Here is a 25,981-nt window from a genome sequence, read left to right on the forward strand (position 1 = left end):
GCAGTGCTGGTAATGGAAAGGCGAATAGGCATCTTGAACTGACCTTCCAGTGGAGTTCTTCGGATGGATGTCTGTTTCGGCAGACCCTTCGGGAACCGTAGCTTCTGGTTAGAGAATATTGTGGCTATACTCCCACCATCTAGGGATGCTAAGTAGGGCTTGTGAAGGGATAGATAAACGAGGTGTTGCTTGGCCTGTGGGTCAAGCCCAGCTTCTTTTAGCCCACTGATCATGGGTAAGTCTCATCACCTCTCAGTCTCAGCTCATGTGCAAAAAGGACAGATAGACAGCTATGCCACCAGTGAGCTCAGGTAGCGTCAAACATGATGATAACGTATTGGAAAATGTATTGTAAACTATAAAATGTTCGACAAATGTGAATGGTTAGTTTTAATTCTCTCGAGGCCATTAAAATGATTAATTACAACAATATTATCAGATGGAACATGGTTTGTTAGGTTACAAATAAAAGGAGTATGGCGAGCATGGTGGGGAGGGGTGTGAAAATAGATACTATTCCAGATTCTCAATCACATATGGTTATTAGAATTATTTTTAATTTTATGGCCTAAGAATCCCCCTTTTCTATAAAATTTAATTAACTCAAGTTTCTATTTAAACAGCAAATCCAATGGAATGAAATAACAATCTATGTTTTATGCCTCTGCATGTTTTTCTCGTTTAATCCTTGAGTGAAAATCATCTGGTAAGAGGAAAGTCTATATCTCAAGAATGAAGGTTATTTTAAAAGTTGTGCTTAAGGAGAAAATTAGCCAATAAATTATATTTATGATGTTAGTAAAAGTGTGCCACGGGTTCAACACATTTGAAATGTAAATTGTGTGACTTAATTATTAACTTCATTTTATTATTTTCCTACCACTGAAAATAGTTGTAAGCCATTTTAAAAGCATTGAGTCCCAATTGCAAGGAAGCCTAGAAGCTTCATGTTAATCGATTAAATAGAAGTATTCCTTATATGAATCTGGAAGAAAGCATAAGGATTGGTATAGTTTCACCAAATGACATAAAATACTGTAAACATGGTAAAGACTCTTTGGCCGAGACAAGCCAGTATCTATAGAGTCCAGCCGGGTCTGGTCCCACTGTGACCTTACTCCTGTCCACTTTGCTGGCCTGCTTCCTGCTGCCCTCCACCCTCATGCTCATTACAAACTGCTTTTCTGCCCACATGCTCAGACCCTCCAGGCCTCTTTCCTTTCTGCTCATGTACTTGCACCAGCCTGGATTGTCCTTCCTCTTCTTGTTTGCCTGACTGACTACCTCATCTTCAGAATTCAGATCAGATCTCTTCCCTTTAGAAAACTCTCCTTAAGCTTCTTTGCCAAAAGCTGGCCAAGTCCCTTTCTCTGTTCTCCCACAGAGACCCCTGTTGCCATCTCTGCCACATTGCTTTGAAATCATCTACTTCTGTGGATCATCCCGCCAGACTGCAAGCTCATCTTGGCATTTCTCACTATTCTGTTCACTGCACCTAGCACCCAAGAGGTGCCCAGCATGTATGGAAAAGGCATTGTGTAGTTGGGAAGGAAATTAATGTGTGTAGGGCCCTACTGTGTGCCCAACGCTGTTATTTAGTCTGAAACCTTAAGAGGAAGAATTGAAAGTTCAATAAGCAAGCTAAACTTATTTCAGCAAAAAGAGTCTTTTGTGCCTTTTTAACAAGGCTTAGATGAACTTCAAAGAAATTCCTGTTATTAATATTGTCAATAAATCTGCAAAGGAAGTAGTATCATCTCTACCATCCAGGTAAGGGAACTATAGCTCCAAGGAGTTGCAGAGGTTGGAGGTGAATCCATCAACAGCTGGGGACCTTTTCCAGGGCCCAGAGCCCCCTTACTCTTCAGAAGGAGAGAATGATGTTTAGTTTTATGGTACTAAATTAGTTTTTTGGTACTAAGTGTTCAGACTTAGAAATGCCTAGATACTGCAGAATCCAGGTGCAGGGGGCCTGCGTGGCAGGCAGGCAGGCAGACTCTTCCAGTCCTTTCTATTGATTGATGTTTTTAGGTTCCCCCAATCACCAGTCTCCCTCTCTTCTCTGTCCCAGGGGTAACAGCTGCATCCTGGGCACTAAGAAACTCAAGCTATGGAGCCAGAAAGGTCTGAAGAGATCTTTTAGCCTGTCCCCTGCATTTTACAGATGAGCTGAAAATGTTTTTTCCCCAGTGGGCAGGTTTTGCACAAAGCATATGATTATATACTTTAAGGCAGGCTGTTTGGTTCCTGCCCATAGACTTCCTACAGTCTCTGAAGCTGGAAGTGTATGCAGATTAATTTCTAAGTATATCTTAAAGGGTTTCTTCTGCTGCTATGGCTGGCCTTGCTCAGACACTCCTGTATGATGGATGGGAATATAGACGATACAGTGTCTGTAGTGATGGAGTTCCTAGCAGTGATTAATAGTGTAGATACTGGGCTGTTTTTGTTCCCCTTCCTGGTATTAAATGATATGTTTTCTTTTCTTCCAACTACATTTTTTATCCAAGGCTGGCATTTTCAGAGACTCTCATTTGACTGTATGCTCTTTATGGAGAAAATTCAAGTCCTGGCTTTTGTGACCTTGGGGTCTCCTCTGTAAGACTCAGTTGATTGATCTGTAGAAATGGGGATGATGAATTATACCTCTGAGGTTTGTGGTAGTGGGAGCATTTGCTGAGAAGTAGCCAAAAAGTCCTATCTCCTTATAGCTGGCACTTTGTACATGTGTGCGCACTCATAAAAGTAGTGAGGCCATCACCTTCTTGCCTTTATGTCCTGGAGAAGAGAGACAGCACTGCACTTGATGGTGAATCAGAGTGAAGTGGTATGACGGGTTACGGGAGGTGGCTAAGCTGGAATCCCCTTAACTAAGCCCAGATAAACTGCCAGACACACTGAAGCAAGAATTGATTCCAGCTGCATCCCAGATGTTGTCTTTACGATCATGAAGTATGGTAATGGCCAGCTGGGCTTACTGTTTGTATAGTCATGATGACAAAGAAGCAAGGGTCCTCATGTCACACCGTTTTAAAGCAGTGCCCAGTAGCATTGGCTTCCCTTGTGGTGACTTCATTATCTTTGTGTCTTTTCAGGCTGTGACCCAATTAGAACTTTTTGGGGATATGTCGACCCCTCCTGATATAACCTCTCCCCCCGTAAGTATGCACTGCAGCTCAACCCTCCCTCCCTCCCCTTCTCTTCTTCAGCTGCACGGTGGTGAGAAGAAGGGCCTTGGGTAAAAGAAGGCTGCTGGTGGGTTTCACCTCTGCCTCTTTCAAATTGTGTGATTTGGGAGAATTAACCAGCAATCTGAAACCTTGGTTTCCTCTGCTGCTTTTTAAAGGAATTATAAGGCTTCTGTTTTGAGAAGCAAGTGAAACCATGCATCAGCAATTATGAGATACTTGGGTACTTGCTATTCTGTTGGTCAGTGGAGAAAGACATAACTGGGATGAGGTCCCTATCTGCAAGGAGCACACAGTCTAGCTGGGAACATGGGCCAGAAACTCAACAGGACTATAGACAAGATGAGGCATTTGTCAGCACCTGCCCAGAGTCCACCCAGCCCAGTGTTCAGCCTAGGAAATGAGGTATCCTCCCTCTGCCTTGTCCTGTCTCCTGCCTTCTTTCCTTCCTCTCTCTCCCTCTCTTCTTTTTGTCTTCTCCTCCCTTCTCCCCTGCCTCCTAGCTTCACTGAGCTTCTCATGAAGCTTTGGATTCCCCACTCTAGTCTCAGCCAGGGTATATAGCCCATTGCTTGTCATTATTATAAGTCACTGATTGCAGGAGGATAGAGATTACAGGGAACCCTAATTTAAAAATGAAAAGAAAAAAGAATTCAACCCTAAGCAAAATTGAATCCTGGTGCTTTGAGAACTGGTTGCATTCAAAGGCAACCCTATGAAAAAAAAATTAAAAAATTTAAAAAAGGCAACCCTATGGCCACAGCAAAGAACAGAACCCAGAAGCCCCCTCCAGGTCCTCTCCTGCCCCTTCCCTGGAAGCAGGAGGTGGGCAGAGAGCAATGAACCACAGCTGCACCAGCAGAAGCTGCTGGGAGAGGGCAGCTCCTCTGGGCTCCACACAGTTGTACATACCGAGGATGGTGCTATGTGGTTTATTGGGGAGACGCACCTTACAGAGAAAAGGCTGTAATCTCAGCACGGAGGACAGATGGCATGAGACTCTACTGCCCACAGCTGCCACCAGGGACACTAGACACAGCTGCCCTGCTCCCGACATCTGATGTCCAGAGCAGACGTGACAGGGGACAGCAGCTCCTGTCTCCGGGGAAGCTGGGGCAGCTCGAACCAGTCTCCTTTTCTCCTCCATCCCAGGGGTAAGAGCTGCATCTTGGGCATGTAGAAACTCAAGCTGTGGGGCCAGAAAGATCTGAAGAAATCTTCTAGCCTGTCCCCTGCATTTTACAGATGAGCAAACTGAGGCCTAGAGAGGGCACATGACTCCCCCTAAGATCACGTGGGGGAAACAGAACAGCCCCACTTGTGTTTAAAAGTGCTTAACGCAGCAGCTCACGGCTGTTTCTGGCCCTGAACCCAAGTGCAGTCCAAATGGGTATTTAATAATCCCCAGAACAATGCCACTCCACCCGCAGGCTGCTGGTCTAAAAATGGCCCTGTCTAATTGCCGTGGTTTCAGGATTAATTGCTTGCCCCAGACTGTTCCAAGGGGAAAAGAAAAATAAGGATACAATGGCATCGCTTAGACATACTTTATAGGAGAAAGGCTGCTGTAAATGGGTGTGAGCCTTTAAAAAACTGAGTACTGATGCTTTTCTTTGAGTGCCCCCTCAGTATCCCTTCTGTCTGTTTGATTTGTCCTAGTACCTCTCACCTTCCCCACCAGTGCATGCAATGGACCTGTCTCGGGTTCCAGCAGAGGCTGGGTAATTTAGAGTTTGCTGCTCCTCAGGCTTCAGTTTTTTTATCATTTGAAAATATTTCCTTGTCTATGCACGTAGAGACTCAGACAGAATGTGGGAGGCACCAGGAGACAGGGGTCTCTGTTCTAGTCTCTGAGCTCTATTTGGTCATTTCGTCAGGCTGTTTATTTACTGTGTATTAAGTGACAAACCCTGAATTAGGTGCACAGTGGATCCTGAGTGGGTTCATGTCAGTTTAAGTTGACCCCCTCTAAAGGATGAAAGCTACATATTGTGGAATAATTCGATGGCCTGAAAAACACCCCCAAGGAGCAGGGGCTCGAACCAAAGAGTTGAGATTCTGGCCACTGTTTGCTGAGCACCTGCTAATGCACCTCAGCATGGTACTAAGTGATTTAAATGCAGGATCTCACTTCATTATCACAGCTGCTAAAAGGTAGGTCTCATTTGTCCTGTTTTATGGTCAGTGTATACAACCAGCTTGTGGTCTGCACACCACATGTGTGGCCTGGACCATGGCTGGCTTCTCCAGTCCCTCCTGCCCCTGCTTCCTGCACCTACTGCCTCTCATCCTTGACGGCTCCTGAGCCCAGTTTCCCAGGGACCTCACACACCTTCTGCACCCCCCTCTCTCTCTAACAGACTCCTGCAACTCCAGGTGATGCCTTTATCCCGTCTTCATCTCAGACACTTCCGGCGAGTGCAGACATGTTTAGTTCTGTACCTTTCGGCACTGCTGCTGTACCCTCAGGTAAGCTGTCTTCGGCCCGCTTCCCTTCCTTCGGCCTCCACCTGTCAAGGAAGAGAAAGGGTTGATGTGAACCAGCTGTCAAATTATGCCCGAAGACTTGCGGAACCACCAGCCTCTCCTGTGACTCTTCAGATGACTTTGAGAGGCTGCCATTGGGAGGTGGGGGAGCATTTGCACACCTGTGGTAGACTGTAGGCTGGAATTCAGTGAAGTCTTTCACCTGGAAAGGTCAAAATTCTAGGTTACTCAGTAGTAGACAGCTTCAGGGAGCCCAGTGCACATACAGCCGTGTAAATTAGTGCGAATTCTCCTCGTGTGCATCCCAGCCAAAGGGAGGGAGGATGGCAGGTGGGGGGAAGTATGAACTCTCCACAGACCTCTTGGGATCAGATTGCCTCCTTTGGTAGAGATTTGAGAATGGGGAGGCTCTCCATGCAAAGCGAGGTGCTGAGGGGACAGAGCCAAACTGCTAACAGTGAACTGGGAAGGTGATGGGGCTTTTAATGATTTTGAAAGTATTTGTTCTGTTTTCTAAGCATTCTTTAATATATATAAATATATGTACTGCTTTTACAACAGGTTGTGCATATATGTGTGCATACGTATATATAGTGACAGTATTGCAGGTGAGGTACAAATTGGCAGGATCTCCTTTCTTAACTTGTCTCCATGGCATCAGGCACTCCATGTAGCCAGACCGCTTGACTTGGCACAGGCCAGAGGGGGTATTCCACTCTTTACATACATGAGAGCCTTAAAGACTGTTTTCTTTCTATGTATTTGAAATCTGTGGCTTCATCTTTCTATTTTATTCTTATATACAGCCAAAAGAACCTGAATATTTCCTTTTTTTTAGGAAAATATTTTTATTTATTTGTTTGAGGGAGGGAGTGTGGACATGCAAGCAGGGGGCAGGAAGCAGAGGGAGAGGGAGAGAATCCTCAAGCAGGCTACACCAAGATGAGCATGGGGTCCAACAATGTGGGACTCGATCTCACAACACCAAGATCATGACCTGAGCCAAAATCAGCAGCCCCCAACAGTTAACCAACTGAACCACCCAGGAGTCCTGAGCCTGAATATTTTCAAATATACATTTCCTTGAGTTTTTCTCTATAAACAATTCTAGCTACATAGAGTTAGAAGCAAATTCTTGCCACCGAATATGAACCTTGCTGTTATTCAAAATGAAGTAAAAATTCACACTCTATTCTGAAATAGTTAAAATTATTCCCCATAAGCCCAGAGATCATTATGCACTTTCAGAAGCAACAGAGGTCGGTAGCCATTGGATCTAGCTAACACTTTAGAATCTGCAAGTAATGCAGACTTTTAATTGCTGAGCTTCCCAATCAATCTGTTTTACCCGTCTCTAAAATGGGACTGTGGTGATGGCTGGTTTTCCTTACCTAAAATGGATATTAAAATCTCCTCGGGAATAGTGTAATAGAATGCATCATTTAAAATAAGAGTAACAGTTTTCCATCAGAAATCTATCACCTTCCCGTGTTGAAATTACCATGCTTTCCCCTCATTATCTGATCTATGAAGATGATGTGCTGAGACAGGTAATGGGAACGATCAGCCCCAAACTTAACCAACTTGCAGATGTGTTCATTCCACAAATATCCACTCCTCAGTGAATGAGCCAGGCCCTATTCTAGGTGCCTGGGGTGTGCCCGTGACCATGACAGATGCAGGTCCTGCCCTCATGGCACTTCCCTTTCTACTGTGGAGACAGGCAACAACATAAAAATAAGTAACATACCTAGTATGTCTGAAAATAGTAAGTGGTGTGGATAGAAGAAAGTCAAGGGGAGTGTAGGGGCTTTAGAGCAAGTGTAAATAAAGGTTATGGTCAGGAGGGGCTCATGCAGAGGTGAGGTGTGAGCAGACTATGTGAGGATGGAAGCCAGGAAGCTGTCTAGGAAGAGTGCTCTAGGCAAGTCTCCATCTTCCTTCTCCATAAGTGAGAGTGGGACAGGATGCAGTCACACGGCTCCCTGCCCTAACATTTGCATAAAAGCACCCCGAGGACCTGGCTGAGCCACACACAGAACTACTCTGGACCTTCTCCTGAGCCTGTGTCAGATGAGGGCTTTGAAAACCTGGGTTTTAGTCTTGCTACTTGACCAGCCGTGTTGCAAACTACGGACAAGCCAGTTCACGTCTAGATTCGGGTTCTTCAGCTGCTCAAAAAAAAAAAAAAAAAAAAAAAAATCTGATTGATTACCTCCACAATTTCACTGTTTAGAATGTAAGTGTAAAATTAATTTCATTGAGCACATTTTGGTTCTCAAAATGCCTGCTTCTATTCAGATATGCTGAGGAACAAAAGTAGATGTCAGTGGGTGGTCAACTATCAGCCTCTCTTCCTTGGAATGGCCCTAAGAAATCTCTGCAGATGCTGAGTAGCCATCTGCCTGTCCCCCAGTTGTCCAACCAGTGACAGAGAGCCAGGGACACGAACCACGGCATGCAGTACAACAGATGGGCTACGGGTTGGGGGCCAGGGTGTGTGTGTGTGTGTGGTTTGCATCTGATGGGCTGGGTTCAAATCCTAGCTCATCTATTTATGTATGTTTTAGACTCCTGAGCCATTTACTTAACCTGCCAGAGCCAGAGTTTCTAAATCTTTATAAATGAGTAAAAAATAATACTTCCCTTGCAACAATATCATGAGAATTAAATGAGAAAACAAAGTGAAGCATCCTGAAAATTGCCGGCTTACTATGGATGCTTCAGTGAGCAAATGCAGCTCGTGTTGCTACTATTATGATTATTATGACTCTTATTTTTAAAGTAGAAGAAAATGTCTTGTCCTGCCTATATTTTTTCCCTTTAACCTTTTTGGAATATTTAGAAAAACATCCATGTAATAAAATTTAGCTTTGGCCTCTTAACTGTACATGACAGAGCTGGCCTGAGGGCTTAGAGGATATACTGTGTATAAATACAGACCTGCCACTAGCCAACTGGGTAAAACTCAGCTAAATCTCCTCTGAGCCTCAAGGAGCTTATCTGTGAAATGGGGATGGTAACGCCACCGTATAACTGGTCGGACAATTGCATGAGTTCATACACATAGTGGAACATTTAAAGTGGTGCTTGGTGGTGTTTCTATCAGTAAGCAGGCAACAGATGTTTGCTACCCTGTTAGGAGCCTGGCTCTGTTCCCCATACCCTGTGGTAGCTGGCTCAAGCCTTCCCCTCAGCCACCTACAGTATCTCAAACACAGAGTAAAGAGATACTATATCAGTGACACAGAGGCTTGTTGCAAGGATCAATGTCACATAAATGTAAGCTCCATGAGGGAAAGGTTTTTGTTTTTCTTAATTATTGTGTTCTTTACTGGATCTCCAGAGACCAAAACAGTGCTTCACACTCAATAGGGATCTTTTTGAATGAATGAATAAATCAGTGAATGAATGAGATCATGTACATAAGCATTACCATACAAGTCGGGAGAGTCCCTTAGTTTTCCATATTTTTCTCACATTTTAGGCTGCTTTTTAAATTCAAATAATGAGGTATCCCCAGGTGCAAGCATCTGGTTATAAATTGCAATTTTCAACACTCCTTAAAAATCTAACTGCAAGGCAGTAATGCAGGTGTTTCCTTTCACTTCACAGCAAGGAGATTTATGATTGATCTGAACTCCATGGCATAAACAGATGCTCCATGGCACCTCCTCCCTCCACCGTCGAACGTTAATGAGTAAATGTTACTAAGCAGTTAAGTGGCTGCAGTGGCAGCCACCAAGTGGCTCCCCCATGTCCGCTGCTACCGCAGCGCTGCGACTGAGGTGTCCCATCAGGCGTGCATGATGCCATGTGGCCAGAGAACCTTAGCTCACAGGTCTGGGGGAAGCCCAGGCTACAGAGACCCCAACCCCCCAGAAAAACTAGTAAGACCTGTGAGTTCCCTAACATGATACCCAATTACCCTGTGCTGCTTTTTTTTTTTCTTTTGAATATTGTGCTTGGGTCTGAAGCAGATGGCACGAAGCCAGGGAGACATGCTAATAGCTCTCTCCAGAAAAGTGTGCACAGCCCATCTGTTGGTTCCTTGTGGGAAAAAAAAAGACAGGGGAAAGAAAAACCTGCCACCAACAGTAGAATCATCAGCGATTACAGCACTTACAGATCTTCGAGTTTAATTGTACACTTGGAAAAATGCAGTGAAGGCATTTATTCCACTATGACTCATTCACCTTTATAGAGAGACTCTCTCCCATCTCAGGATTTATGGAGCAGCTGATGTGTGCCCAAAACTGTGCCAGACACAGAGGAGAGGGAAAGGGAAAATAAAATGTTCCTACTAGCAGGTGGTTTCTTGTCTAATGATGGAAGACAATAACTGGGCAGTTGCAACACAGTGTGACCAAATGCCATCACAGAGATGACCCCTGGGGTCTGCAGAAGCCCAGAGGAGAACCAGTGGAGTGCAGGGGGGCAGAAAAAGTGCCCGGAAGAGGTGCTGCTGAACTGGTTCTCAGAGAGTGCATAAGGAGTAGCCAGGTGAGGTAGGCAGGAGCACCAGCAGGGATGAGAGAGAGCCGGTGGAGCTTTGTTTGCAGCTGCTGTAGGGAAAGGTGGGATGAAGAGGTAGGAAGGGGCCTGATCCCTGAAGGCTCCTAAGCCAAGCTAAGGCATCCAAACCTTATAGTCAAGACAGTGAAGCACTATATTGCATCTTAGAGCAATCCTCTGGTGGCAACAAGGGCTGTGGAGTGGAAGCAAAGTGAAAGACAGCCTAGCCTGTCTGCAGGCTGAAACCTTCCATCCCTTTCCCAAAATGGGCATCAGGATTGAGGTCATTGAAAGATCTGTGTCTCTGCCCCATCAGACCTAGTGCCCCCTTTTTACGACAGATCTTTGTAATGTCTCCTTTAAATTCTTGAAATGAAATTCATAGATGATATAACTTATCTAATAGTTTTTTTTTTAAATATAATGCCTTCATTATAAGGAGGAAACTTTTTTTTAAAAGATTTTATTTATTCATGAGAAACAGAGAGAGGCAGAGACCTTGGCAGTGGAAGAAGCAGGCTCCCTGTAGGGAGCCCGATGCAGGACTTGATCCCAGGACCCCGGGATCATGCCCTCGGCCAAAGGCAGACGCTTAACCGCTGAGCCACCCAGGTGTCCCAGGAGGAAACTTTTAAAAACTAATTTGTAATAAAAAGATATCTATTTCAATAAGGAAAATACCCAGGTATAGCTGCGCTAGAAGTCCTACTAAGTGGCCAGGTGTGTAGAACTATAAATAGAGTCTCTGCAGGTGCAGAGGGACACAGGAACGCCGTGTGGGTTCAAACACCAGGGAAAGTGTTTCTGTTGGGAACCTCAACTTTCCCAAATGGTGAGCAACTCTTGACCGTGTTCCAAACAAGACAAAATACAGTCGGCCTTCAATGTACACAGCTGTTACCTTCCCAGAAAACTAAGTGCATTGAAACTATGCAAAGAAACTGAATTTCTAGGTAATACAATGTCCAGCCCATACTCAAATATTATCGAAGCCAGAACGTGGGGGAATTCTTTGTTATGCACGTTGGTCTCACACAGTATAGGATATCAAGTATCCAAGCTCTCTGCTTCTCAAGTGCGCATAGTGGCTCCCACTAGCAAGTTAACCTGACAACCAAAATATACCCCACAAATTTCCTGATCATCCCCCCATCAAAGTAAATCAGAAAATATGAAAAACAGTTGTGGAACTCTTAATCTGTTAGTGGGCTCGAGTCACTGCCTTATTATGTGATGGGTGTGGTGAGAGGCGATGCAAGCAGGTCTCGGGTTTGAAATGCCAGCACCAACGTCTCTTCACCCCTCTGATTTCAGTGCAGTAGGGCTAAGCGATCACATAAGGATATGGTCTGTTTGCCTTGTCGACGCCCCCTAGGAGCCTGTCACACTGCTGGATTCATCAGCAAGGAGCCTGTGTGTCCTGTCTCCTCCACCTTTCTGGAACCTCTTCTCACCTCACAAGGAAATGGCTGGACCTGGAATGTTGTCTCCATTCCTTAGTCATCAGTTGAAGGGCAGGGGATCTGAGGCTGGAGCATGAGTGAGGCACTCTGCACATGGTTTCTCTGGGCTCCCCACAGTCATTGACATCACCCATGACATGATCAGAGCCACGGGGCCTGCCTGCCTTCCCTTTGGAAGTTGCTAGGATACCTTGCACCCACTCTTCTCTTGGCCTCACTCCTGTACACCTGTAAACTCCTTCTGACAGCTGTGAAAAGGCTGGTTTTGAGAGGTCAGGCCAAGCCAGCTTCTTCCTCCTCTCCCCTGCCTGGCCTGGGCATCTGTCTCCCAGGCTCAATGGCACATGTGTATGTCCACGGGGCCCTCTGAGAAGGGCAGGGATCACTGGAAGCACATGGGAATTTCTCTGGCCCTGTCCAACATTTGCCAAACCCCGGTGTACTTACTATCCAGATATCAGAAATTGGTCTTGGCTGTCTGGCTGGGGCAGTGTGATGTAGAGGGAAGAACACCACTAGCTGTGGGGACAAGTGACCTCAGTTTAGATCCTGATCCCACTTCATGCTGTCTCTGTGACCCTAAACATGGACTTTCCCTCTCTGAACACCTATTTCCTTATCCCTAGAATGGGGATGAGAATACCTACCCTGCAGGGATTCCGTGAGGATGTGAAGCACCTAATACTGTACCTAGAACATCATAGACATCGAATACATGGAAATTATTTGTGTTACTATTGATACTGTGAAAAGTGTCACTTCGCCTTTTAAAATGGTTATATCTCACCTGAAAGGACTTAGTACAGCCAACAATTAACATGGTGACATATGTGAGTAGACCCTCGGGAGTTTTGGCGTCCCCAACCTATGCCACTGTACAAGGTGCTCCTGAGTAGACAGTCCCTAAAATTGGCATGATGACAATGCAGAAATAATGTGTTCTAATACCTGGAGCTACCACTTATTATATGGCTGCTATGTATCAAGCAAGGTATTAAGTACTTCCTAGGATTTCTCTGATTTAAATTCTACTAATTGCTAACATTTACTGAATGCATACTTGGTGTCAGGTGCAGTAGTCCACCTCAAAAACGTCATCTCCATTTATCTTTAAACCAAGCCCATGAGGCAGACAGTATTTTTTGCCCATTTCACAGATGAGGAGAGAGAGCCCGAGAGAGCTTGTGGAGCTCTCCCTAAACTCCGTAGATAAGAAGCAGAAGAACTCCAAATTTTAACCTAGACCTCAACATCCCCGATACTCTGATTCTTCTTCCCTCAGCACATGTTTTCCATGCTGAAAAGGAAGATCTTATAACCTGGCTTTCTAACCAAGAGCTTGAGGTTTAGAAAGTTTAAGTGTTTGGTCTAGCCAGAAGGGGAGGCAAGATTCAAACCCAAATGTACCCGATGTCTAGTACTCTACCTTTTCCACTGAGACACACCAGCTCCTGAGGCTGTGTGGAGTCGGAAACCTTTAATTATAGCAATATTATCATTATCTCCCAAACACCTGCCCGGCTTGCTCGCTCACTGCATTCTAGTTTTGCTTATGAGTCCCCTTCTTAGGTTTCTCCAGACCGTGGCTCTGGAAGGAACACTCCATTGAAAGCCAGAACTTTCATCTTACTCATCTTTGTGGCCCGGGTCTCTAGCACAGAGCCTGGAACGTAACAACTGCTCAGTATCTTTCTGCCGATCACCTGAATCCATGAATTATTCTTTCCCAGGGTACATGACTCATCTTTCTCACCCTTCCAGGTTATGTTGCAATGGGCGCCGTCCTCCCATCCTTCTGGGGCCAGCAGCCCCTCGTCCAACAGCAGATCGCCATGGGTGCTCAGCCACCAGTCGCTCAGGTGATGCCGGGGGCTCAGCCCATCGCATGGGGCCAGCCGGGTCTCTTCCCTGCCACTCAGCAGCCCTGGCCAACTGTAGCCGGGCAGTTTCCGCCAGCCGCCTTCATGCCCACACAAACTGTTATGCCTTTGCCAGCCGCCATGTTCCAAGGTCCCCTCACCCCCCTTGCAACCGTCCCAACCACGGGTGACTCCACCAGGTCAAGTCCACAGACCGAGAAGCCCAGACAGAAAATGGGGAAAGAAATGTTTAAGGATTTCCAGATGGCCCAGCCGCCACCCGTGCCCTCCCGCAAACCCGACCAACCCTCCCTCACCTGTACCTCAGAGGCCTTCTCCAGTTACTTCAACAAAGTCGGGGTGGCACAGGATACAGATGACTGTGACGACTTTGACATCTCCCAGTTGAATTTGACCCCTGTGACTTCTACCACACCATCAACCAACTCACGTGAGTGCCCTTCTTGGGAGACCTAACTCCAATGAGAGCGATGCCTTGTTTCTGGAGTCACAGAACTCATCTCAGTTCACATTCAGCAGGCATCTTGGTTTATATGACTACTACTAATAATAGCTACCAGTTATGAGGTGCCAATTATACATATCTACCTCGTAACCATTGTTTTCATACTTTTATACTCATAACAATGCTTATTACAGGTTTTGTTAGACCTGTCTGACCAATAATGAGAGTGAGGTTCAAGGACAACGAGAGTAGTTATTTTCCTACCAGTCACTCTGCTTCTAATGTTTTTGTTGATCTGCTCATCTATCCATCCATTCATTCATTATCCCTCCTTATGACACAGATTTTGGTACGGCTTGTTGAAATGGAAATGAATAGTGAATATGAATTTTAAAAGTCTGGGAAATAAGGACAAAAATTAGAGTAGAAAACTAAAATCAAGAGAAAACTTACGGGAAAGAAAGAGCAGCCATAAGATCTCATCCAGCTGGTTTAGTTGAAGCCAGATTTTGGCTCAGGGCTTTGGGTCGTCAAAGAGAAAAAAATGGTAGTGAAGCAGAAATCTCTAGACTGGGAACCTAGAGAGCAGATTTATCACTTCCTAGTTTTGTGCCTATCGGCAAGTCATTTTTGTGAGCCTCAATTTCCTCATCTATCTTAGCCTAAGAGAGATTACAAGGATCAGTGGTACATGTACTGAAACATTGTATACATCACAAATTTTAAGGTATTTTTGTCACCATTATGAATGCATATTGAATAGTTCTGTGTCAAATCCCTGGACCAGAGTTCCAACCTTTGCTCTTCTACCACAAGCTGTGTCTTTGGCCATGTGTGTGACTTTCTTAACCTCAGCTGTGTCATGGGTGAAATGCATTGAGTTGGCTTGGATGATGAGGAGTGTACTTCCTTCTAGTTCAGGCACTCAGTGATTCTTTCCAGATCACTTTTCTACTGTAAGCATCCAAAAAGCCATGACCATGCAGCCAATCAGAATCTAGATACACTTGAGCACACATATGCTCAGAAAAGTGACTGGTAATTCAGCCCATGCCTTTGACAATTGATAGGGAAAAGCAAAAGTCTCGTGGAACAATGAGTTTGGCGTTTTCATTACTGTCACAGATGATAGGGATCACTGCTTGGCCAATAGTGAGAATTGTCAAAAAATCTAATGTTAACACAATTAGGTGGTGTTATTTCATCCAGGTTCAGAAGGCAGTTATGAAAATGAATGCCTTTTATGTGTATAAACAACCTACTTCTACTCAGGCCATGTGATCTCCATATGAGGGCATCTCTATTAGCTCCACGTCACAGGGTTTCAGTGAAAAATAATGAATAAAAAATGAAATGCTGGGGGAATGAGAGCCATGCATAAATAAGCAAGCATCTTTTGAAAGCAAGTGTCTCTCTTTCAATGGACTTGCATGCCAGCTATAAATAAAAGGGAAGTTTCAGTTCTTTGAGGACAGGACATATGTCCTAATCACCCGTCTACTTCTTCTAATGCTAGCATAGCATCTAGCGTGTGGGAGACATTTGGGAAAAATCGTAGAGATTGAAATGAACAGAACAAAGGCCATTCAGCTGTGGCTGTGTTTTACAACCTGGGCTTTATTGATATTTGGGGCCAGATAATTCTTTGTTGTGGGGTGTGTGTTGTGCTTATAGGATGATGAGCAGCATCCCTGCCTCCACCCACTAGATGCCAGAAATACATGTCCTGTCCCCTGAGTCTTTATAGTCAGAAATGACCCAAGAAAAAAAGAAAAAAAAAAAAGAAATGACCCAAGATACTGTGAAATGTCTCCTAGGATTTAAATTGCACCATTAAAGAACCACTCTTTTAGATTATTCAGGTATTCTAGAAGAGCCTTCTAAAGGCTAAGACACTTACATAAATGAACCTCTAATTATGCTTCCAAATGACTTCATCTGATAAGTAGGACCGGTACACCTCTCAGACTGGCACCTCAGCCTGTGTTCTCGGCCTCTAGTAAGCAATAAGCCACTTCAAACACAATTTGGAATCCAGTTACGCCAACATTTATTCATTAGCTGTTGGAAATCAGGGTGTTCTCACTTAAACCTGCTAGAACTAGTCTGTTCCATAATCATCTCATAAAACAGACTTCCTTTTAAATTAAAAAAAATAATGTTTTATTGTAAAGAAAATGAGTAAAAACAGTAATTATATCCTTCTATCCATGAGCATCACCTTCAGAATGTTTTGAGTGGAGTTTTTTCATCAGTTGGAACAAAAATCTACGTCAAATTGACATAGACCTCACAGCTGGCCCGACAGTGTAGACAGAGCTGTATTAAATCCCAACACTCCTATTCCGTGGTGCTGGTGACCCTGAGAAAGTCCCTTCACCTTTCAGGGCTGCAGTTTCTTCATCAGGAAAGAAAAATAGGTCCCACACCACTTTGCAGTATGTGTAAATACAAAATGCCTAGCACCCAGCACCGTGCCCAGCTTGCTGGCACACAGTAAATTGTGTTGTTATTCTAAATATAGATCCATCAAGGCGAAAGGTGCTCACCAAGTTTTATAATCACTCTCTGTCTGATAAGCAGCCAGATTTGGGAAATTCTGGGCAGTTATGGCAGGATGGGGGGCCTTATCAGTGGCACTGGAAATTTAGCTACTAAATTAAGCCACATCATCTCCTCACTTGGGGCCGAGCCAGTGACTGGCTTTTCAATGCCAAATTAGAAATTATTGAAAAAAGAATAGCTTCAAATGGCACATTTGTTATAACCTCTGGAACAAATGAGAAGGGGAACTTGTGGGAAGGCCAGGACAGAAGATGTGTATCCTTATGGAGTGATGGATAAAGTGCCAGTGGGGAAGTTGCCAGGAGCTCCCTCCCTTTTCCCACATCACAGAAGCACTCTTCACTCTTCATCCAACACGGGTTTCTCACGTTATCTCCCATGTGCAAGGATACAAGGCCTGGTTCTACCAGTAACCAGCTATGTGGCCTTGAGCAATTTAGCAACTTCACTTCCCTTAGCTGTCCTGGGATAACCCCTACCTCAAAGAGGCACTATGAGGATTACAGATACTCGCTGTAAAGTTTCTGACAATGTCTGACGTATAGAAGGCACTTAATCGATGCACATCACTGTCCTCTGATCTATTTATTCTTACTAAAACACACACACAATGTTGAGAGAGAGAGAAGAAAGAAAAATTTGTCCCGTGGTTCTCACCTCGAGTATGTAGAAACATGGAGCTTCCGAGTCAGTAGGTCTGGGGTGAGGTCCAAGACTGCGTTTGTGACAAGGTCCCGGATGTGGTAGTGTCGCTGATCCAAGTGCCATTCCTTGAGAACCACTGCCTGCCCCATCCGTGTGCACCCACTCTTTCCTGTCAGCTGTATGACAAGACAAAATAGATATGTACAGAGGAGATGCTCAGTTGTTTAACTGACCTGCCTCAGGATAGAAAGCAGAGTGCTGGACTTGACTTGAATATAGCCAGACCCCTGAGGTCTCTGTAGGATGTAAATGGTGGCAGCCAGACACTTAACGATGTTCCTTCTTTGTGTGTGGTCCCGGTGTAGCTCCAACCCCAGCCCCTCGACAGAGCTCTCCGTCCAAATCATCTGCATCCCATGCCAGCGATCCCACCACAGATGACATCTTCGAGGAGGGCTTCGAAAGTCCCAGCAAAAGTGAAGAGCAAGAAGCTGTAAGTGACCAGTTTGTTCTCTCTGGTTTTGCCTTTCCTAAAAATTAAAACGGCTGTATCTGAAATGGATAGTGGGCGCGGAAACCTGCATAGAAAAGAATGCTGGCTCGGATTCCCAAGTTCTAAGCGGGGCACTAGAGGGGCTTTCTTTTATGTTCTAATGAGCAGCTGAAAAATGTTGTCCTTTTCGTGAGGTCGGTCCCACAAGTTCCCACGTTGGTGGGTGTGGCACCTTCCAACTGCAGTTGCTGCCTCCTTTAAAATAACTGATCATATGTATGCATGAAAATATGCCCTGCTGTCTTCTGCTTTCCATTGTTGAAAAGAAAAAAAAAAGTGTTATCTTCTTGTGTTCTAGCCTGATGGATCACAGGCCTCATCCAACAGTGATCCATTTGGGGAGCCCAGTGGGGAGCCCAGTGGTGATAATATAAGTCCACAGGCCGGTAGCTAGATAGCACAGGTCTGGGTAGGTATCTGTTCTTTTTATATACTTCACCCTTAAGCTCTCTGCTTTCCCTTTGGCTTGCCTTTCATTTCTGAAGTCATATCCCCAATGTCTGCACCATCTCTCCTTGCCTGAGCATATCCCTGATGTTTGCACCATTTCCTTGCTCTTTATTCGCTATTGTGTTTTGCCTCATGGATGCATGACCTTTGACACATACTTCTAGTCAGGGGTAGGGGTGAGGAGTGGAGAATGGTCATATTCTTCTATTAATGACATGCTCTGAGTGGATGGTCATGATGGAATGAGGCATGGTCACCATTACACAACACAGATTCAGTTTCAGAGAGCATCAACATTCAAGGATGGACACATTCTGCCCACCCTAATGATTATTTTCTCACTGCAGTGTGATCCAAAGGCTCCAATCTTTTAAGCGGAGTGTCGCTGCATTTGCCTACACTCCACAGATCTAAAGAGTTCACCAACCAAACATTCTGAGAAGCCAGACGAAGAAGCAGAACCAAGCAGTGCTTGAATGAGATAGAGAAAGAGAGAAGATCACAATAGCCCATTTTGTGTAGCCAAAAGGGACCCCCTCGCCCTTACTAATGTAAAAGTGAAATTCAAAGCTCAAAGACATGTAGTATTTGCTTGAGGCTCCGCTGTTTGCACCTGTGCTATGGCATATGGTTCACCACCGAACCACTTCAGATTCCATCAGCAGCTACTCTGAACAAAGTGTACTTACATTTACTAGAAGTGGCTTTTGGCACTTGAATTTCAATACATCTGATTTGATCGAAAGAAAGGGGAGCTGATGAAGCAAACCTTCTCAGGAGACAGAAATATACCTCGTTACCCAGACATGATTTCTGAGGTCACTCCTTGACAAATGTGTTCAATTTTCAGATACTTTCCTAGTTTTCCATAAATGCGTAGGACTGCAAAGCTCTACCCACAGAGCTCCTTCTATAGTCCTGAATGGGGTGGTCAGAACCATTAAAATGGTAAATAGTTTTCACCATCCCTAAATGGATTCTAAGGCTACCTCAAAATCCTTCTCAGTTCACATGGAAGTTATTTTGACAGTTAGTGAAAGCCAATACAGTGTTTGGAGAGTGTATTTTGTTAATAGATTTTATGATTAAAGGACTTAACATACTAAATATTTTGCCACATTTTTCTATCAGTACAGTAGCATATAATGACACATCATGCCATGCAAAGCCATGCAGTACACCTCGAAAAATTCAGTCTTGCAAAGCTATTTGGGAAGCTGGTGAATTAAAGGCAAAGTCAATGTTCCAGAAAAGAGAAGAGCTGGGGATTATGGGTGGATGCCTTGGAAAGATTCCCCAAGAGGTTTTCTACTCTGGTGTATGTTTTATTTCACGTGCTCAACCCTGTCTTGAAAAATTTGATGAATGAACTAGAGATGACAAGAGCCATTCATCAGTATAACAGCTAACATCATCCTAAAATTGAAGTTCTTCTAGAAAACAAAGATGACTTACACCATTTGCAGATCAGTGTATCAAACCCTCATCTTTATGAGCCTGTTCAGTTTGAGACAGTCAAACAAGCTGCACTGTTTCTTAGGGCTTCAGCCTATTCCATGTTTGATGCTTCATCCAGACCCCAGGCCATGACTGGTTGTAAATGGATGGAGCATGGGATATGATAGTAGGCAGAGCTCAGAATTTGGAACTTGAATTAAAATTCTAGCTCAGCTCCTTAGTAGCAGGAAATCTTGGGCAAGAACCATAATTCTTTTGAGTTTTGGTTTCTTCATCTGCTAGAAGGGGCTTTATCATCCTCTAGGTTAGCAGAGATAGTGTCTCAGTCTCTAGTGTGGAGACAGACACTTACCGCTCAACTAAAAAATCAGCTTAAAGATCTAGGCTCTGGAGCGAAATTGAGTTTAGAATCTGGCTCTACCTATGTGACTCTAATGAGATTTCATAATAATTCTCTATCTTATTTTTGAAAATAAGGATAAAAACAGTGTCCTCCTCAAAGGGTTGTTGTTTGGATGAAATGAGGTGATGTATCTGGAGCTCTTAGCACAGTGTCTGACACAGAGAAAGCTCCCAATAGATGCTAGCTGTCATCACCACTGTCGTCATCATACATGCTCGATAAATGTTCCCCAGTACCTTAGAGTGTATACATCTTGCCTTTATATTAAATAAATTATACCATAAGGACCCAGGCCACTGGCTGGGAGGTTTTGCTATGTATTTCCTATCTTCAGATCATTAATTTTCAATATGCCTCAAAACAGTTTTGGAGAAAAAAATTAGGAAAAGAAAAATATAATATCTTAGCTTTCTGGCTTGCCCAGTCCCATAAATAGGATAATCCAGTGAGGGTCTCACAGGCCACCTGTCCATTCCAAAAAATGAGCACTCTTAGGTTGACATATATGTGTCATAATCAATAGCTCCCACCCCAAAAGGGCTGGACTGTTATCTTCAGGGAAACAGTTTTCTCCTTCTGAACACTTCATTTGGCAATTCACAATTGCCTGTTGAGAATCCTGTGCCAAGAGGCTGATGCCAGCCTTGCAGGCATATTCCCCCAAAACCCCCCTATAAGGGAAGTCTAAATGAGCTTTTCTGGGCCCTTCCATCACTAGCAACCCAGGCCATATATGATCCTTCCACCTCTGTCACATTCACTCATCCACCCAACTAGAAATATACTGACTGCAATTTCTTAGTGCCTTTCCAGACATTTGGAGAAGGGATACCATGCAGGGAAAGTCACATCCGTGGATCTGTTTTCCCCTTTGCCTTCATACAGTTGGGAAGCAGGAGTCTTGTCCTTCTTATCAACCTTGCATTTTATCTCCAGCTGCTTTTTATTAGAAATACCCACACAATTCTTAGCAGGTAGGGGGTGACATCTGTTGATAAGTGAAAGCCATATCGCACCATAGTAAAAGGGGAACAAACGGACTCCGTCCTCACAGGTGGAAGCTTCAGGACTAATCTCAAACAGCATTTCTGTTTTAGCAATAAAGGGAAATCTCTTCAATTATTTCATTTTCTCCCCCTACCCTCCTGCCTGGGAGAATCACGTGTCTTTGAAAGCCTGGGTCAACAGGAGCAGAAAAAAAGAACCAAAATAATATTGTAATGGCTGGTGTGGGAATGGCAGGTAATTTATACTTCACTGATGTGTTGCTGGAGCAATTTTAAGGGCGAAATGTTAGCTTTTGAGGAGATGAAAGAAAAATGAAAACATTTATTTGGTTAAATGGCTAAGTAAATAAACTGCCTATCAGACTTCCCCAGCTGTCAAGTCAAAGTAGCATCTGTAACAATGGGGAATTGTTGGGTCTGTCTCCCTTAGTAACAATAGATATTGCCATAAATAATAAGCCGGTGTCGTGTTTGTAATACGGACCTTCGTAGTGGGAACCCAAGATACATAAAATATTACCTGATGGATTTCTAGTGTTTGAAAGAAAAGAATGCTGAACTTCAGGTGCTTTCGTAGGATGAGTCTACAAAAACAAACAAACAAAATCTTTTTAAGAAGAAAGAAAAACACACAGAGTCAGAGACATAGGTCTGGATTATGGTTTTAAAGCAGGTGACCTTAGGCGAGCATGTAACTACCCTTTATACCCTGGTCCCTCACGTGGATACATATGGATAATTAATTATAACAGCTCCCTCCCCAGGCTGTTCCATAAACAGAAACTATGAATATGAAAGTGCTTTTGTAAGCTTTGAAAGCAGAATACATGTATTTGCGGTTATTGTTACTCTTCTGTTTTTAAATAGAATGAAACAACAGAGCCTTAACCCAGAGAACCACCAAAAAAAAAAAAAAAAAAAAAAACAGAAAATCACCTGTCCGTCTCTTGGACATAGTTTTCAGAGGCAAGTCCCACCCAGGATGTTGTGAATCATGCAGTCAGGAGATGAGAGGGGCCTGCTGAGGGCCGTGTTAGCCAGGAAGGAGAGGTAGGCTTGGTGCCCAGAAAAATTGAAAAGATGAAACCTGGAGAAGCTAAAACTGAAGGGAGATGGGAAGTGAGGATGAGGACATAACCTAGGACGACCCCCACATTTCTGTTTTGGGAATCTGGGTGGGGCGTGCCAGTCATGTGATGAAGAACATAGGATGGCATGCTTGAGCAGAGAGAGAGTGGGTGTACCTTGGAACTTGAGTTGTACTTGAGATGCTCATGAGACACCCAAGTAGAGATGCCAGAAGGCTGCTGGATTCAAGAATCTGGAGGTCAAAGGAGAAAACCAGACTGGGCAGGAAGATTTCTATATGGTTTTAAGCCACTAGAGTAGTGGGCACAAGTAGACTATGTTGATCATTTAGACCAGAGGTCAGCAAACTCTTTGTAGATACCTGTGCTTGTGGGCCAAGTCTCTTGTTGCAACTCATGTACTCTATCGTTAGAAAAAGACATCAGCAAAAGACAGCACATGAAGAAATCGATGTGGCTGAGTTCCAAAAATATTTTATTTAAAATACTGTATTAAATTAATTATTAAACAGAGCCATCAAAATTAGCCAATGGGCTATGGTTTGCTGACCTCTGATTTAGATCCCACTCGCTGATTCTAGAATCACTCTACAGAAGTCAACCACCATGCCTTTCATTTACTTCTACTAATACATTTGTAAATTGCTAGCATGTTTATAACACTTTCATAAACATCACCTAATTCATTCCTCCAAGGAGCCCTCTTAAATATTTTTATCATTCCCATTTCACAGATACGACAGGGAAGGTGAAAAGTTAATGGTTTGCTGAAATCATAAGATTCACATGTAACAGGGCTAGAATTTCAATCTACACTCAGATGAAATAACTCAAGCGCTCTCAGCCAGACCCCGACACATGGGTTTTAGCAGCTTCTCTTAGACTTAACAGCTGTGTGACTTGAGGCAGATGGCTTCATTTCTGACCTTTGGTCTTCTCTTCTGTACAACAATTCCCAGATGCCCTCCCAGCTGACATTCTAGGACCTCCTAACCTGCCTGGGTCACCGGATCAGAGCACAGAAGACCCAATCCGCAAACAAAATCTTCTAGCAGCACCCCTCCTCCCAGCTGTCTTTATTCCAATGAAGGACAGGACAGCAGACCCTTAAATATGCTGATTTTCTGGGGGTTCCTAGCCATTATTGGCCTGAGATCCAGAACCTACTCCTGATGACCAGGAGTTTAATCTGGACAGGATTCTCTGCTTAGGGCAGAGAATTGGTGTCAGCAACCTCAGTGTCCTCGTCTGCTATGTGACAGAGTCAAGAAAGATGATGTATGTGTTCAAAGGGGATGATTTGTGTCCTTCATTGCTGGAGAAATGGAGAATTGATCACAACATAGGCAGGACCTCCCCCCTACCATGGACTTAGATTCTGCTTCTCGGCTTCTCTGCATTCAGCAAGTGGGTTTCAGCACCTGAGACCTCAGGAAGCAAGTGTATTTGGCAACAGTGTCAGTCTCTAAGATATGTCTTAAATCCATCCTGTGTTCGAAAGACTTTTCTACCCTGAAAGGCAGATATTCAGGCTGAAAGTGACCAGAAAGCTTTGTGGGGTTTTGTTTCCTTTCTATTCAAAGTCTCCCAGCACTTGTTAATATCGTTTATGTTTTTTTGAACTCATGTATTACTTGTTATGATTCCTTGAGGTAGATGGCACACACCCCCATTTTACGGGTTAAGAAACTGAGACTCAGGTACAATACTTGCCTAAGTTCATGCAGGAGGTTAGGATTGCTGGGCTCTTTCTGGCTCCGAAACTCAAGTGTTTTTGATGACTCCATGCATGTCTTCAGGTAGGACTTTAAGTTTAACTTTATTAAAGCCTCCTTTCCTCTCTGGCTGCGCCACCACCTTTTTCATTTGCGAAGGCAGAAAATGTAAAACCCCACAGAACTGGGCCCCAGTGTTGGGGCTTGTGCTTGCCTGGGCAGAGTGGTACTGAGGGACTCAAGCTTTGGCTCACCTCTGGCTTATCTGACCCCTGGCTTGGCTAGGTGTTGATCTCACCCCCAGGCAGAGACAGGCTCGCTAAGCAAGCAGATTGCATGGCGCACAATGACCTCACATCTGAGACCACCTTTCTCAGCATGCCATGTCTTCGCTCCACTAATCATTTTTTCAAGGGACATATCTTTGGTAGATGTGGCCGAGGTTTCCAAAAAGACACATAATAAAAATTAAACGAGTGCAGAGGACTAAGCATAATTTAGGTGGCTTTAAAAAAGGTCTCATTACAAGGCAGGATAGGAAACTATTGGCCCCTGCCCACCAAGCCAAAAAGGTGGGGCCAACTGGGGGAAGTGAGGAAAATGTACATCGTATGCAAATTATACCTCAATGAAATTAATTTTAAATGAGAATAGGTGAATTCATAGAATGGGAACAGAGATTAGAGGTCACCAGGGGTTGAGGCTATGGGGGGAGTGGGGAGTTATGGCTTAATGCGTAGAGCCCATTTGGAGTGATGAAAGAGTTGCCCAACATTGCAAGCACAATTAATGCCACTGAATTGGACACTTAAAAATGACTAAAATGGCAAATGCTATGCTGTATATATTATACCGCAATTAAAACCAAGCTGGGGAAAAAAAAAAAAACTAGTTATATCCCATCTCTGTGCTGTGCTCGCTGAGTGACTTTGGGCAAGTCACCAAGCTCTGAGGAGGCTTACTTCTTCGCTCTAAGTGGAGGTAGGAATATCCAGGGTACAGCCTCAGTGTGATACCCAAGTGAGATTGTGTATAGGCAATAAGAAAGTCCTTATAGACTGTAAATATTTCTGTAAATATAAGCTCTTATTACCCTAATTCTGTGATTCTACGTGGCTGCTGTGTATGAGCACACAATTCATACTGGAAGTAGTCTGTAAACGTGTGGCAGACTCTTATCCACAGGGCTGTGCACCCAGTTTCTTTAGATTAACCCCTCATGCTTTCTGCACCATTTCCCTGGGCTACCCCAGCGCCATTATTACATTTCCTAACAGAACCCAGTTACAGGTGCTCTTGTGTGCTATGAAGGAGAGGCCACCTACAGGTGATGATTATTAGGTCTAAAACCACCTTCTACAAAGGAAGGATAAAACCACAATACACAGAAGGGACCTAACCTTTTGGGAATATTTCCTATGTGTCAGCCTCTGTGCTAGATAATCAGTGTGTATTTTCTCCTTCAGTACTCACCACACCTCTGGTAGAGAGGATAGCCTCATTTTACTAGTGAAGAAACTGAAACTCAGAGGGGTTAAGTAACCTGCACAGAGTTCTCCAGTCCTAGACTCTTTCAGTCCCCTCTGTAGACCTCTGTCTGCACTGCATCAGGTTATCATCTAGGATGTTCTACACGGTGAGATCCACCATGCTCCAATTCTGAGTGGGAACAGAGTAGCCCACATCACCTACAGAGTCCTGGAAGCCTTTATATTGGAGCTGGGTCTGAAACTATGAACTCCCCATTGGAGGACAAAGAGAGGCCACCAAAGGCACAAGGAACTGCCCGAACAGAGTCTCAGAGATTGGGAAAATCCTGTCGTGTCAGGGTGACCAGAAGAATGGGGCATAGGAGAGAGAATGGAAGTAGATGAGGCTGGGCAAGAAGGTGGAACCATGTTGGAAGGGCCTTGTGTGCCATCCTGGGGGGTCTTCATTTTTCTTGGGAAAATAAGGAGTCAGGAGGTTGTCTTGGAGCAGAAGAATGGCATGACCAAATCCATTTCAGAAAGATCATTCTGGCAGAGGCATAAAAGACATTGGAAAAAAACAAAACAAAACAAAAAACTATGATTTACGTGACCTGAAAGTTAAATTTTGATTCACGATCTGAAAGGGG

The 25,981-nt window shown here is 44.2% G+C and overlaps 1 protein-coding gene across 21 annotated transcripts in view; it reads left to right on the forward strand.

Annotated features, from left to right (window-relative positions):
- Positions 1 to 25,981, forward strand: part of DAB1 (DAB adaptor protein 1) — a 1,117,693-nt gene that overhangs the window by 1,085,320 nt on the left and 6,392 nt on the right. For 20 of the 21 annotated variants that reach the window (XM_049110389.1, XM_035716544.2, XM_025427779.3 and 17 more), the window contains 5 exons: positions 3,096 to 3,158; positions 5,549 to 5,657; positions 13,415 to 13,963; positions 17,554 to 17,681; positions 18,040 to 18,150. In XM_049110389.1, the coding sequence (XP_048966346.1) occupies positions 3,096 to 3,158; positions 5,549 to 5,657; positions 13,415 to 13,963; positions 17,554 to 17,681; positions 18,040 to 18,135 (945 nt within the window). In that variant the 3' untranslated portion in view covers positions 18,136 to 18,150. The remainder of the gene's footprint in view (positions 1 to 3,095; positions 3,159 to 5,548; positions 5,658 to 13,414; positions 13,964 to 17,553; positions 17,682 to 18,039; positions 18,151 to 25,981) is intronic. The other variant, XM_049110397.1, reaches the window with a different exon arrangement.

Source organism: Canis lupus, chromosome 5 (assembly GCF_003254725.2).
Source record: "Canis lupus dingo isolate Sandy chromosome 5, ASM325472v2, whole genome shotgun sequence".
Taxonomy (NCBI): domain Eukaryota; kingdom Metazoa; phylum Chordata; class Mammalia; order Carnivora; family Canidae; genus Canis; species Canis lupus.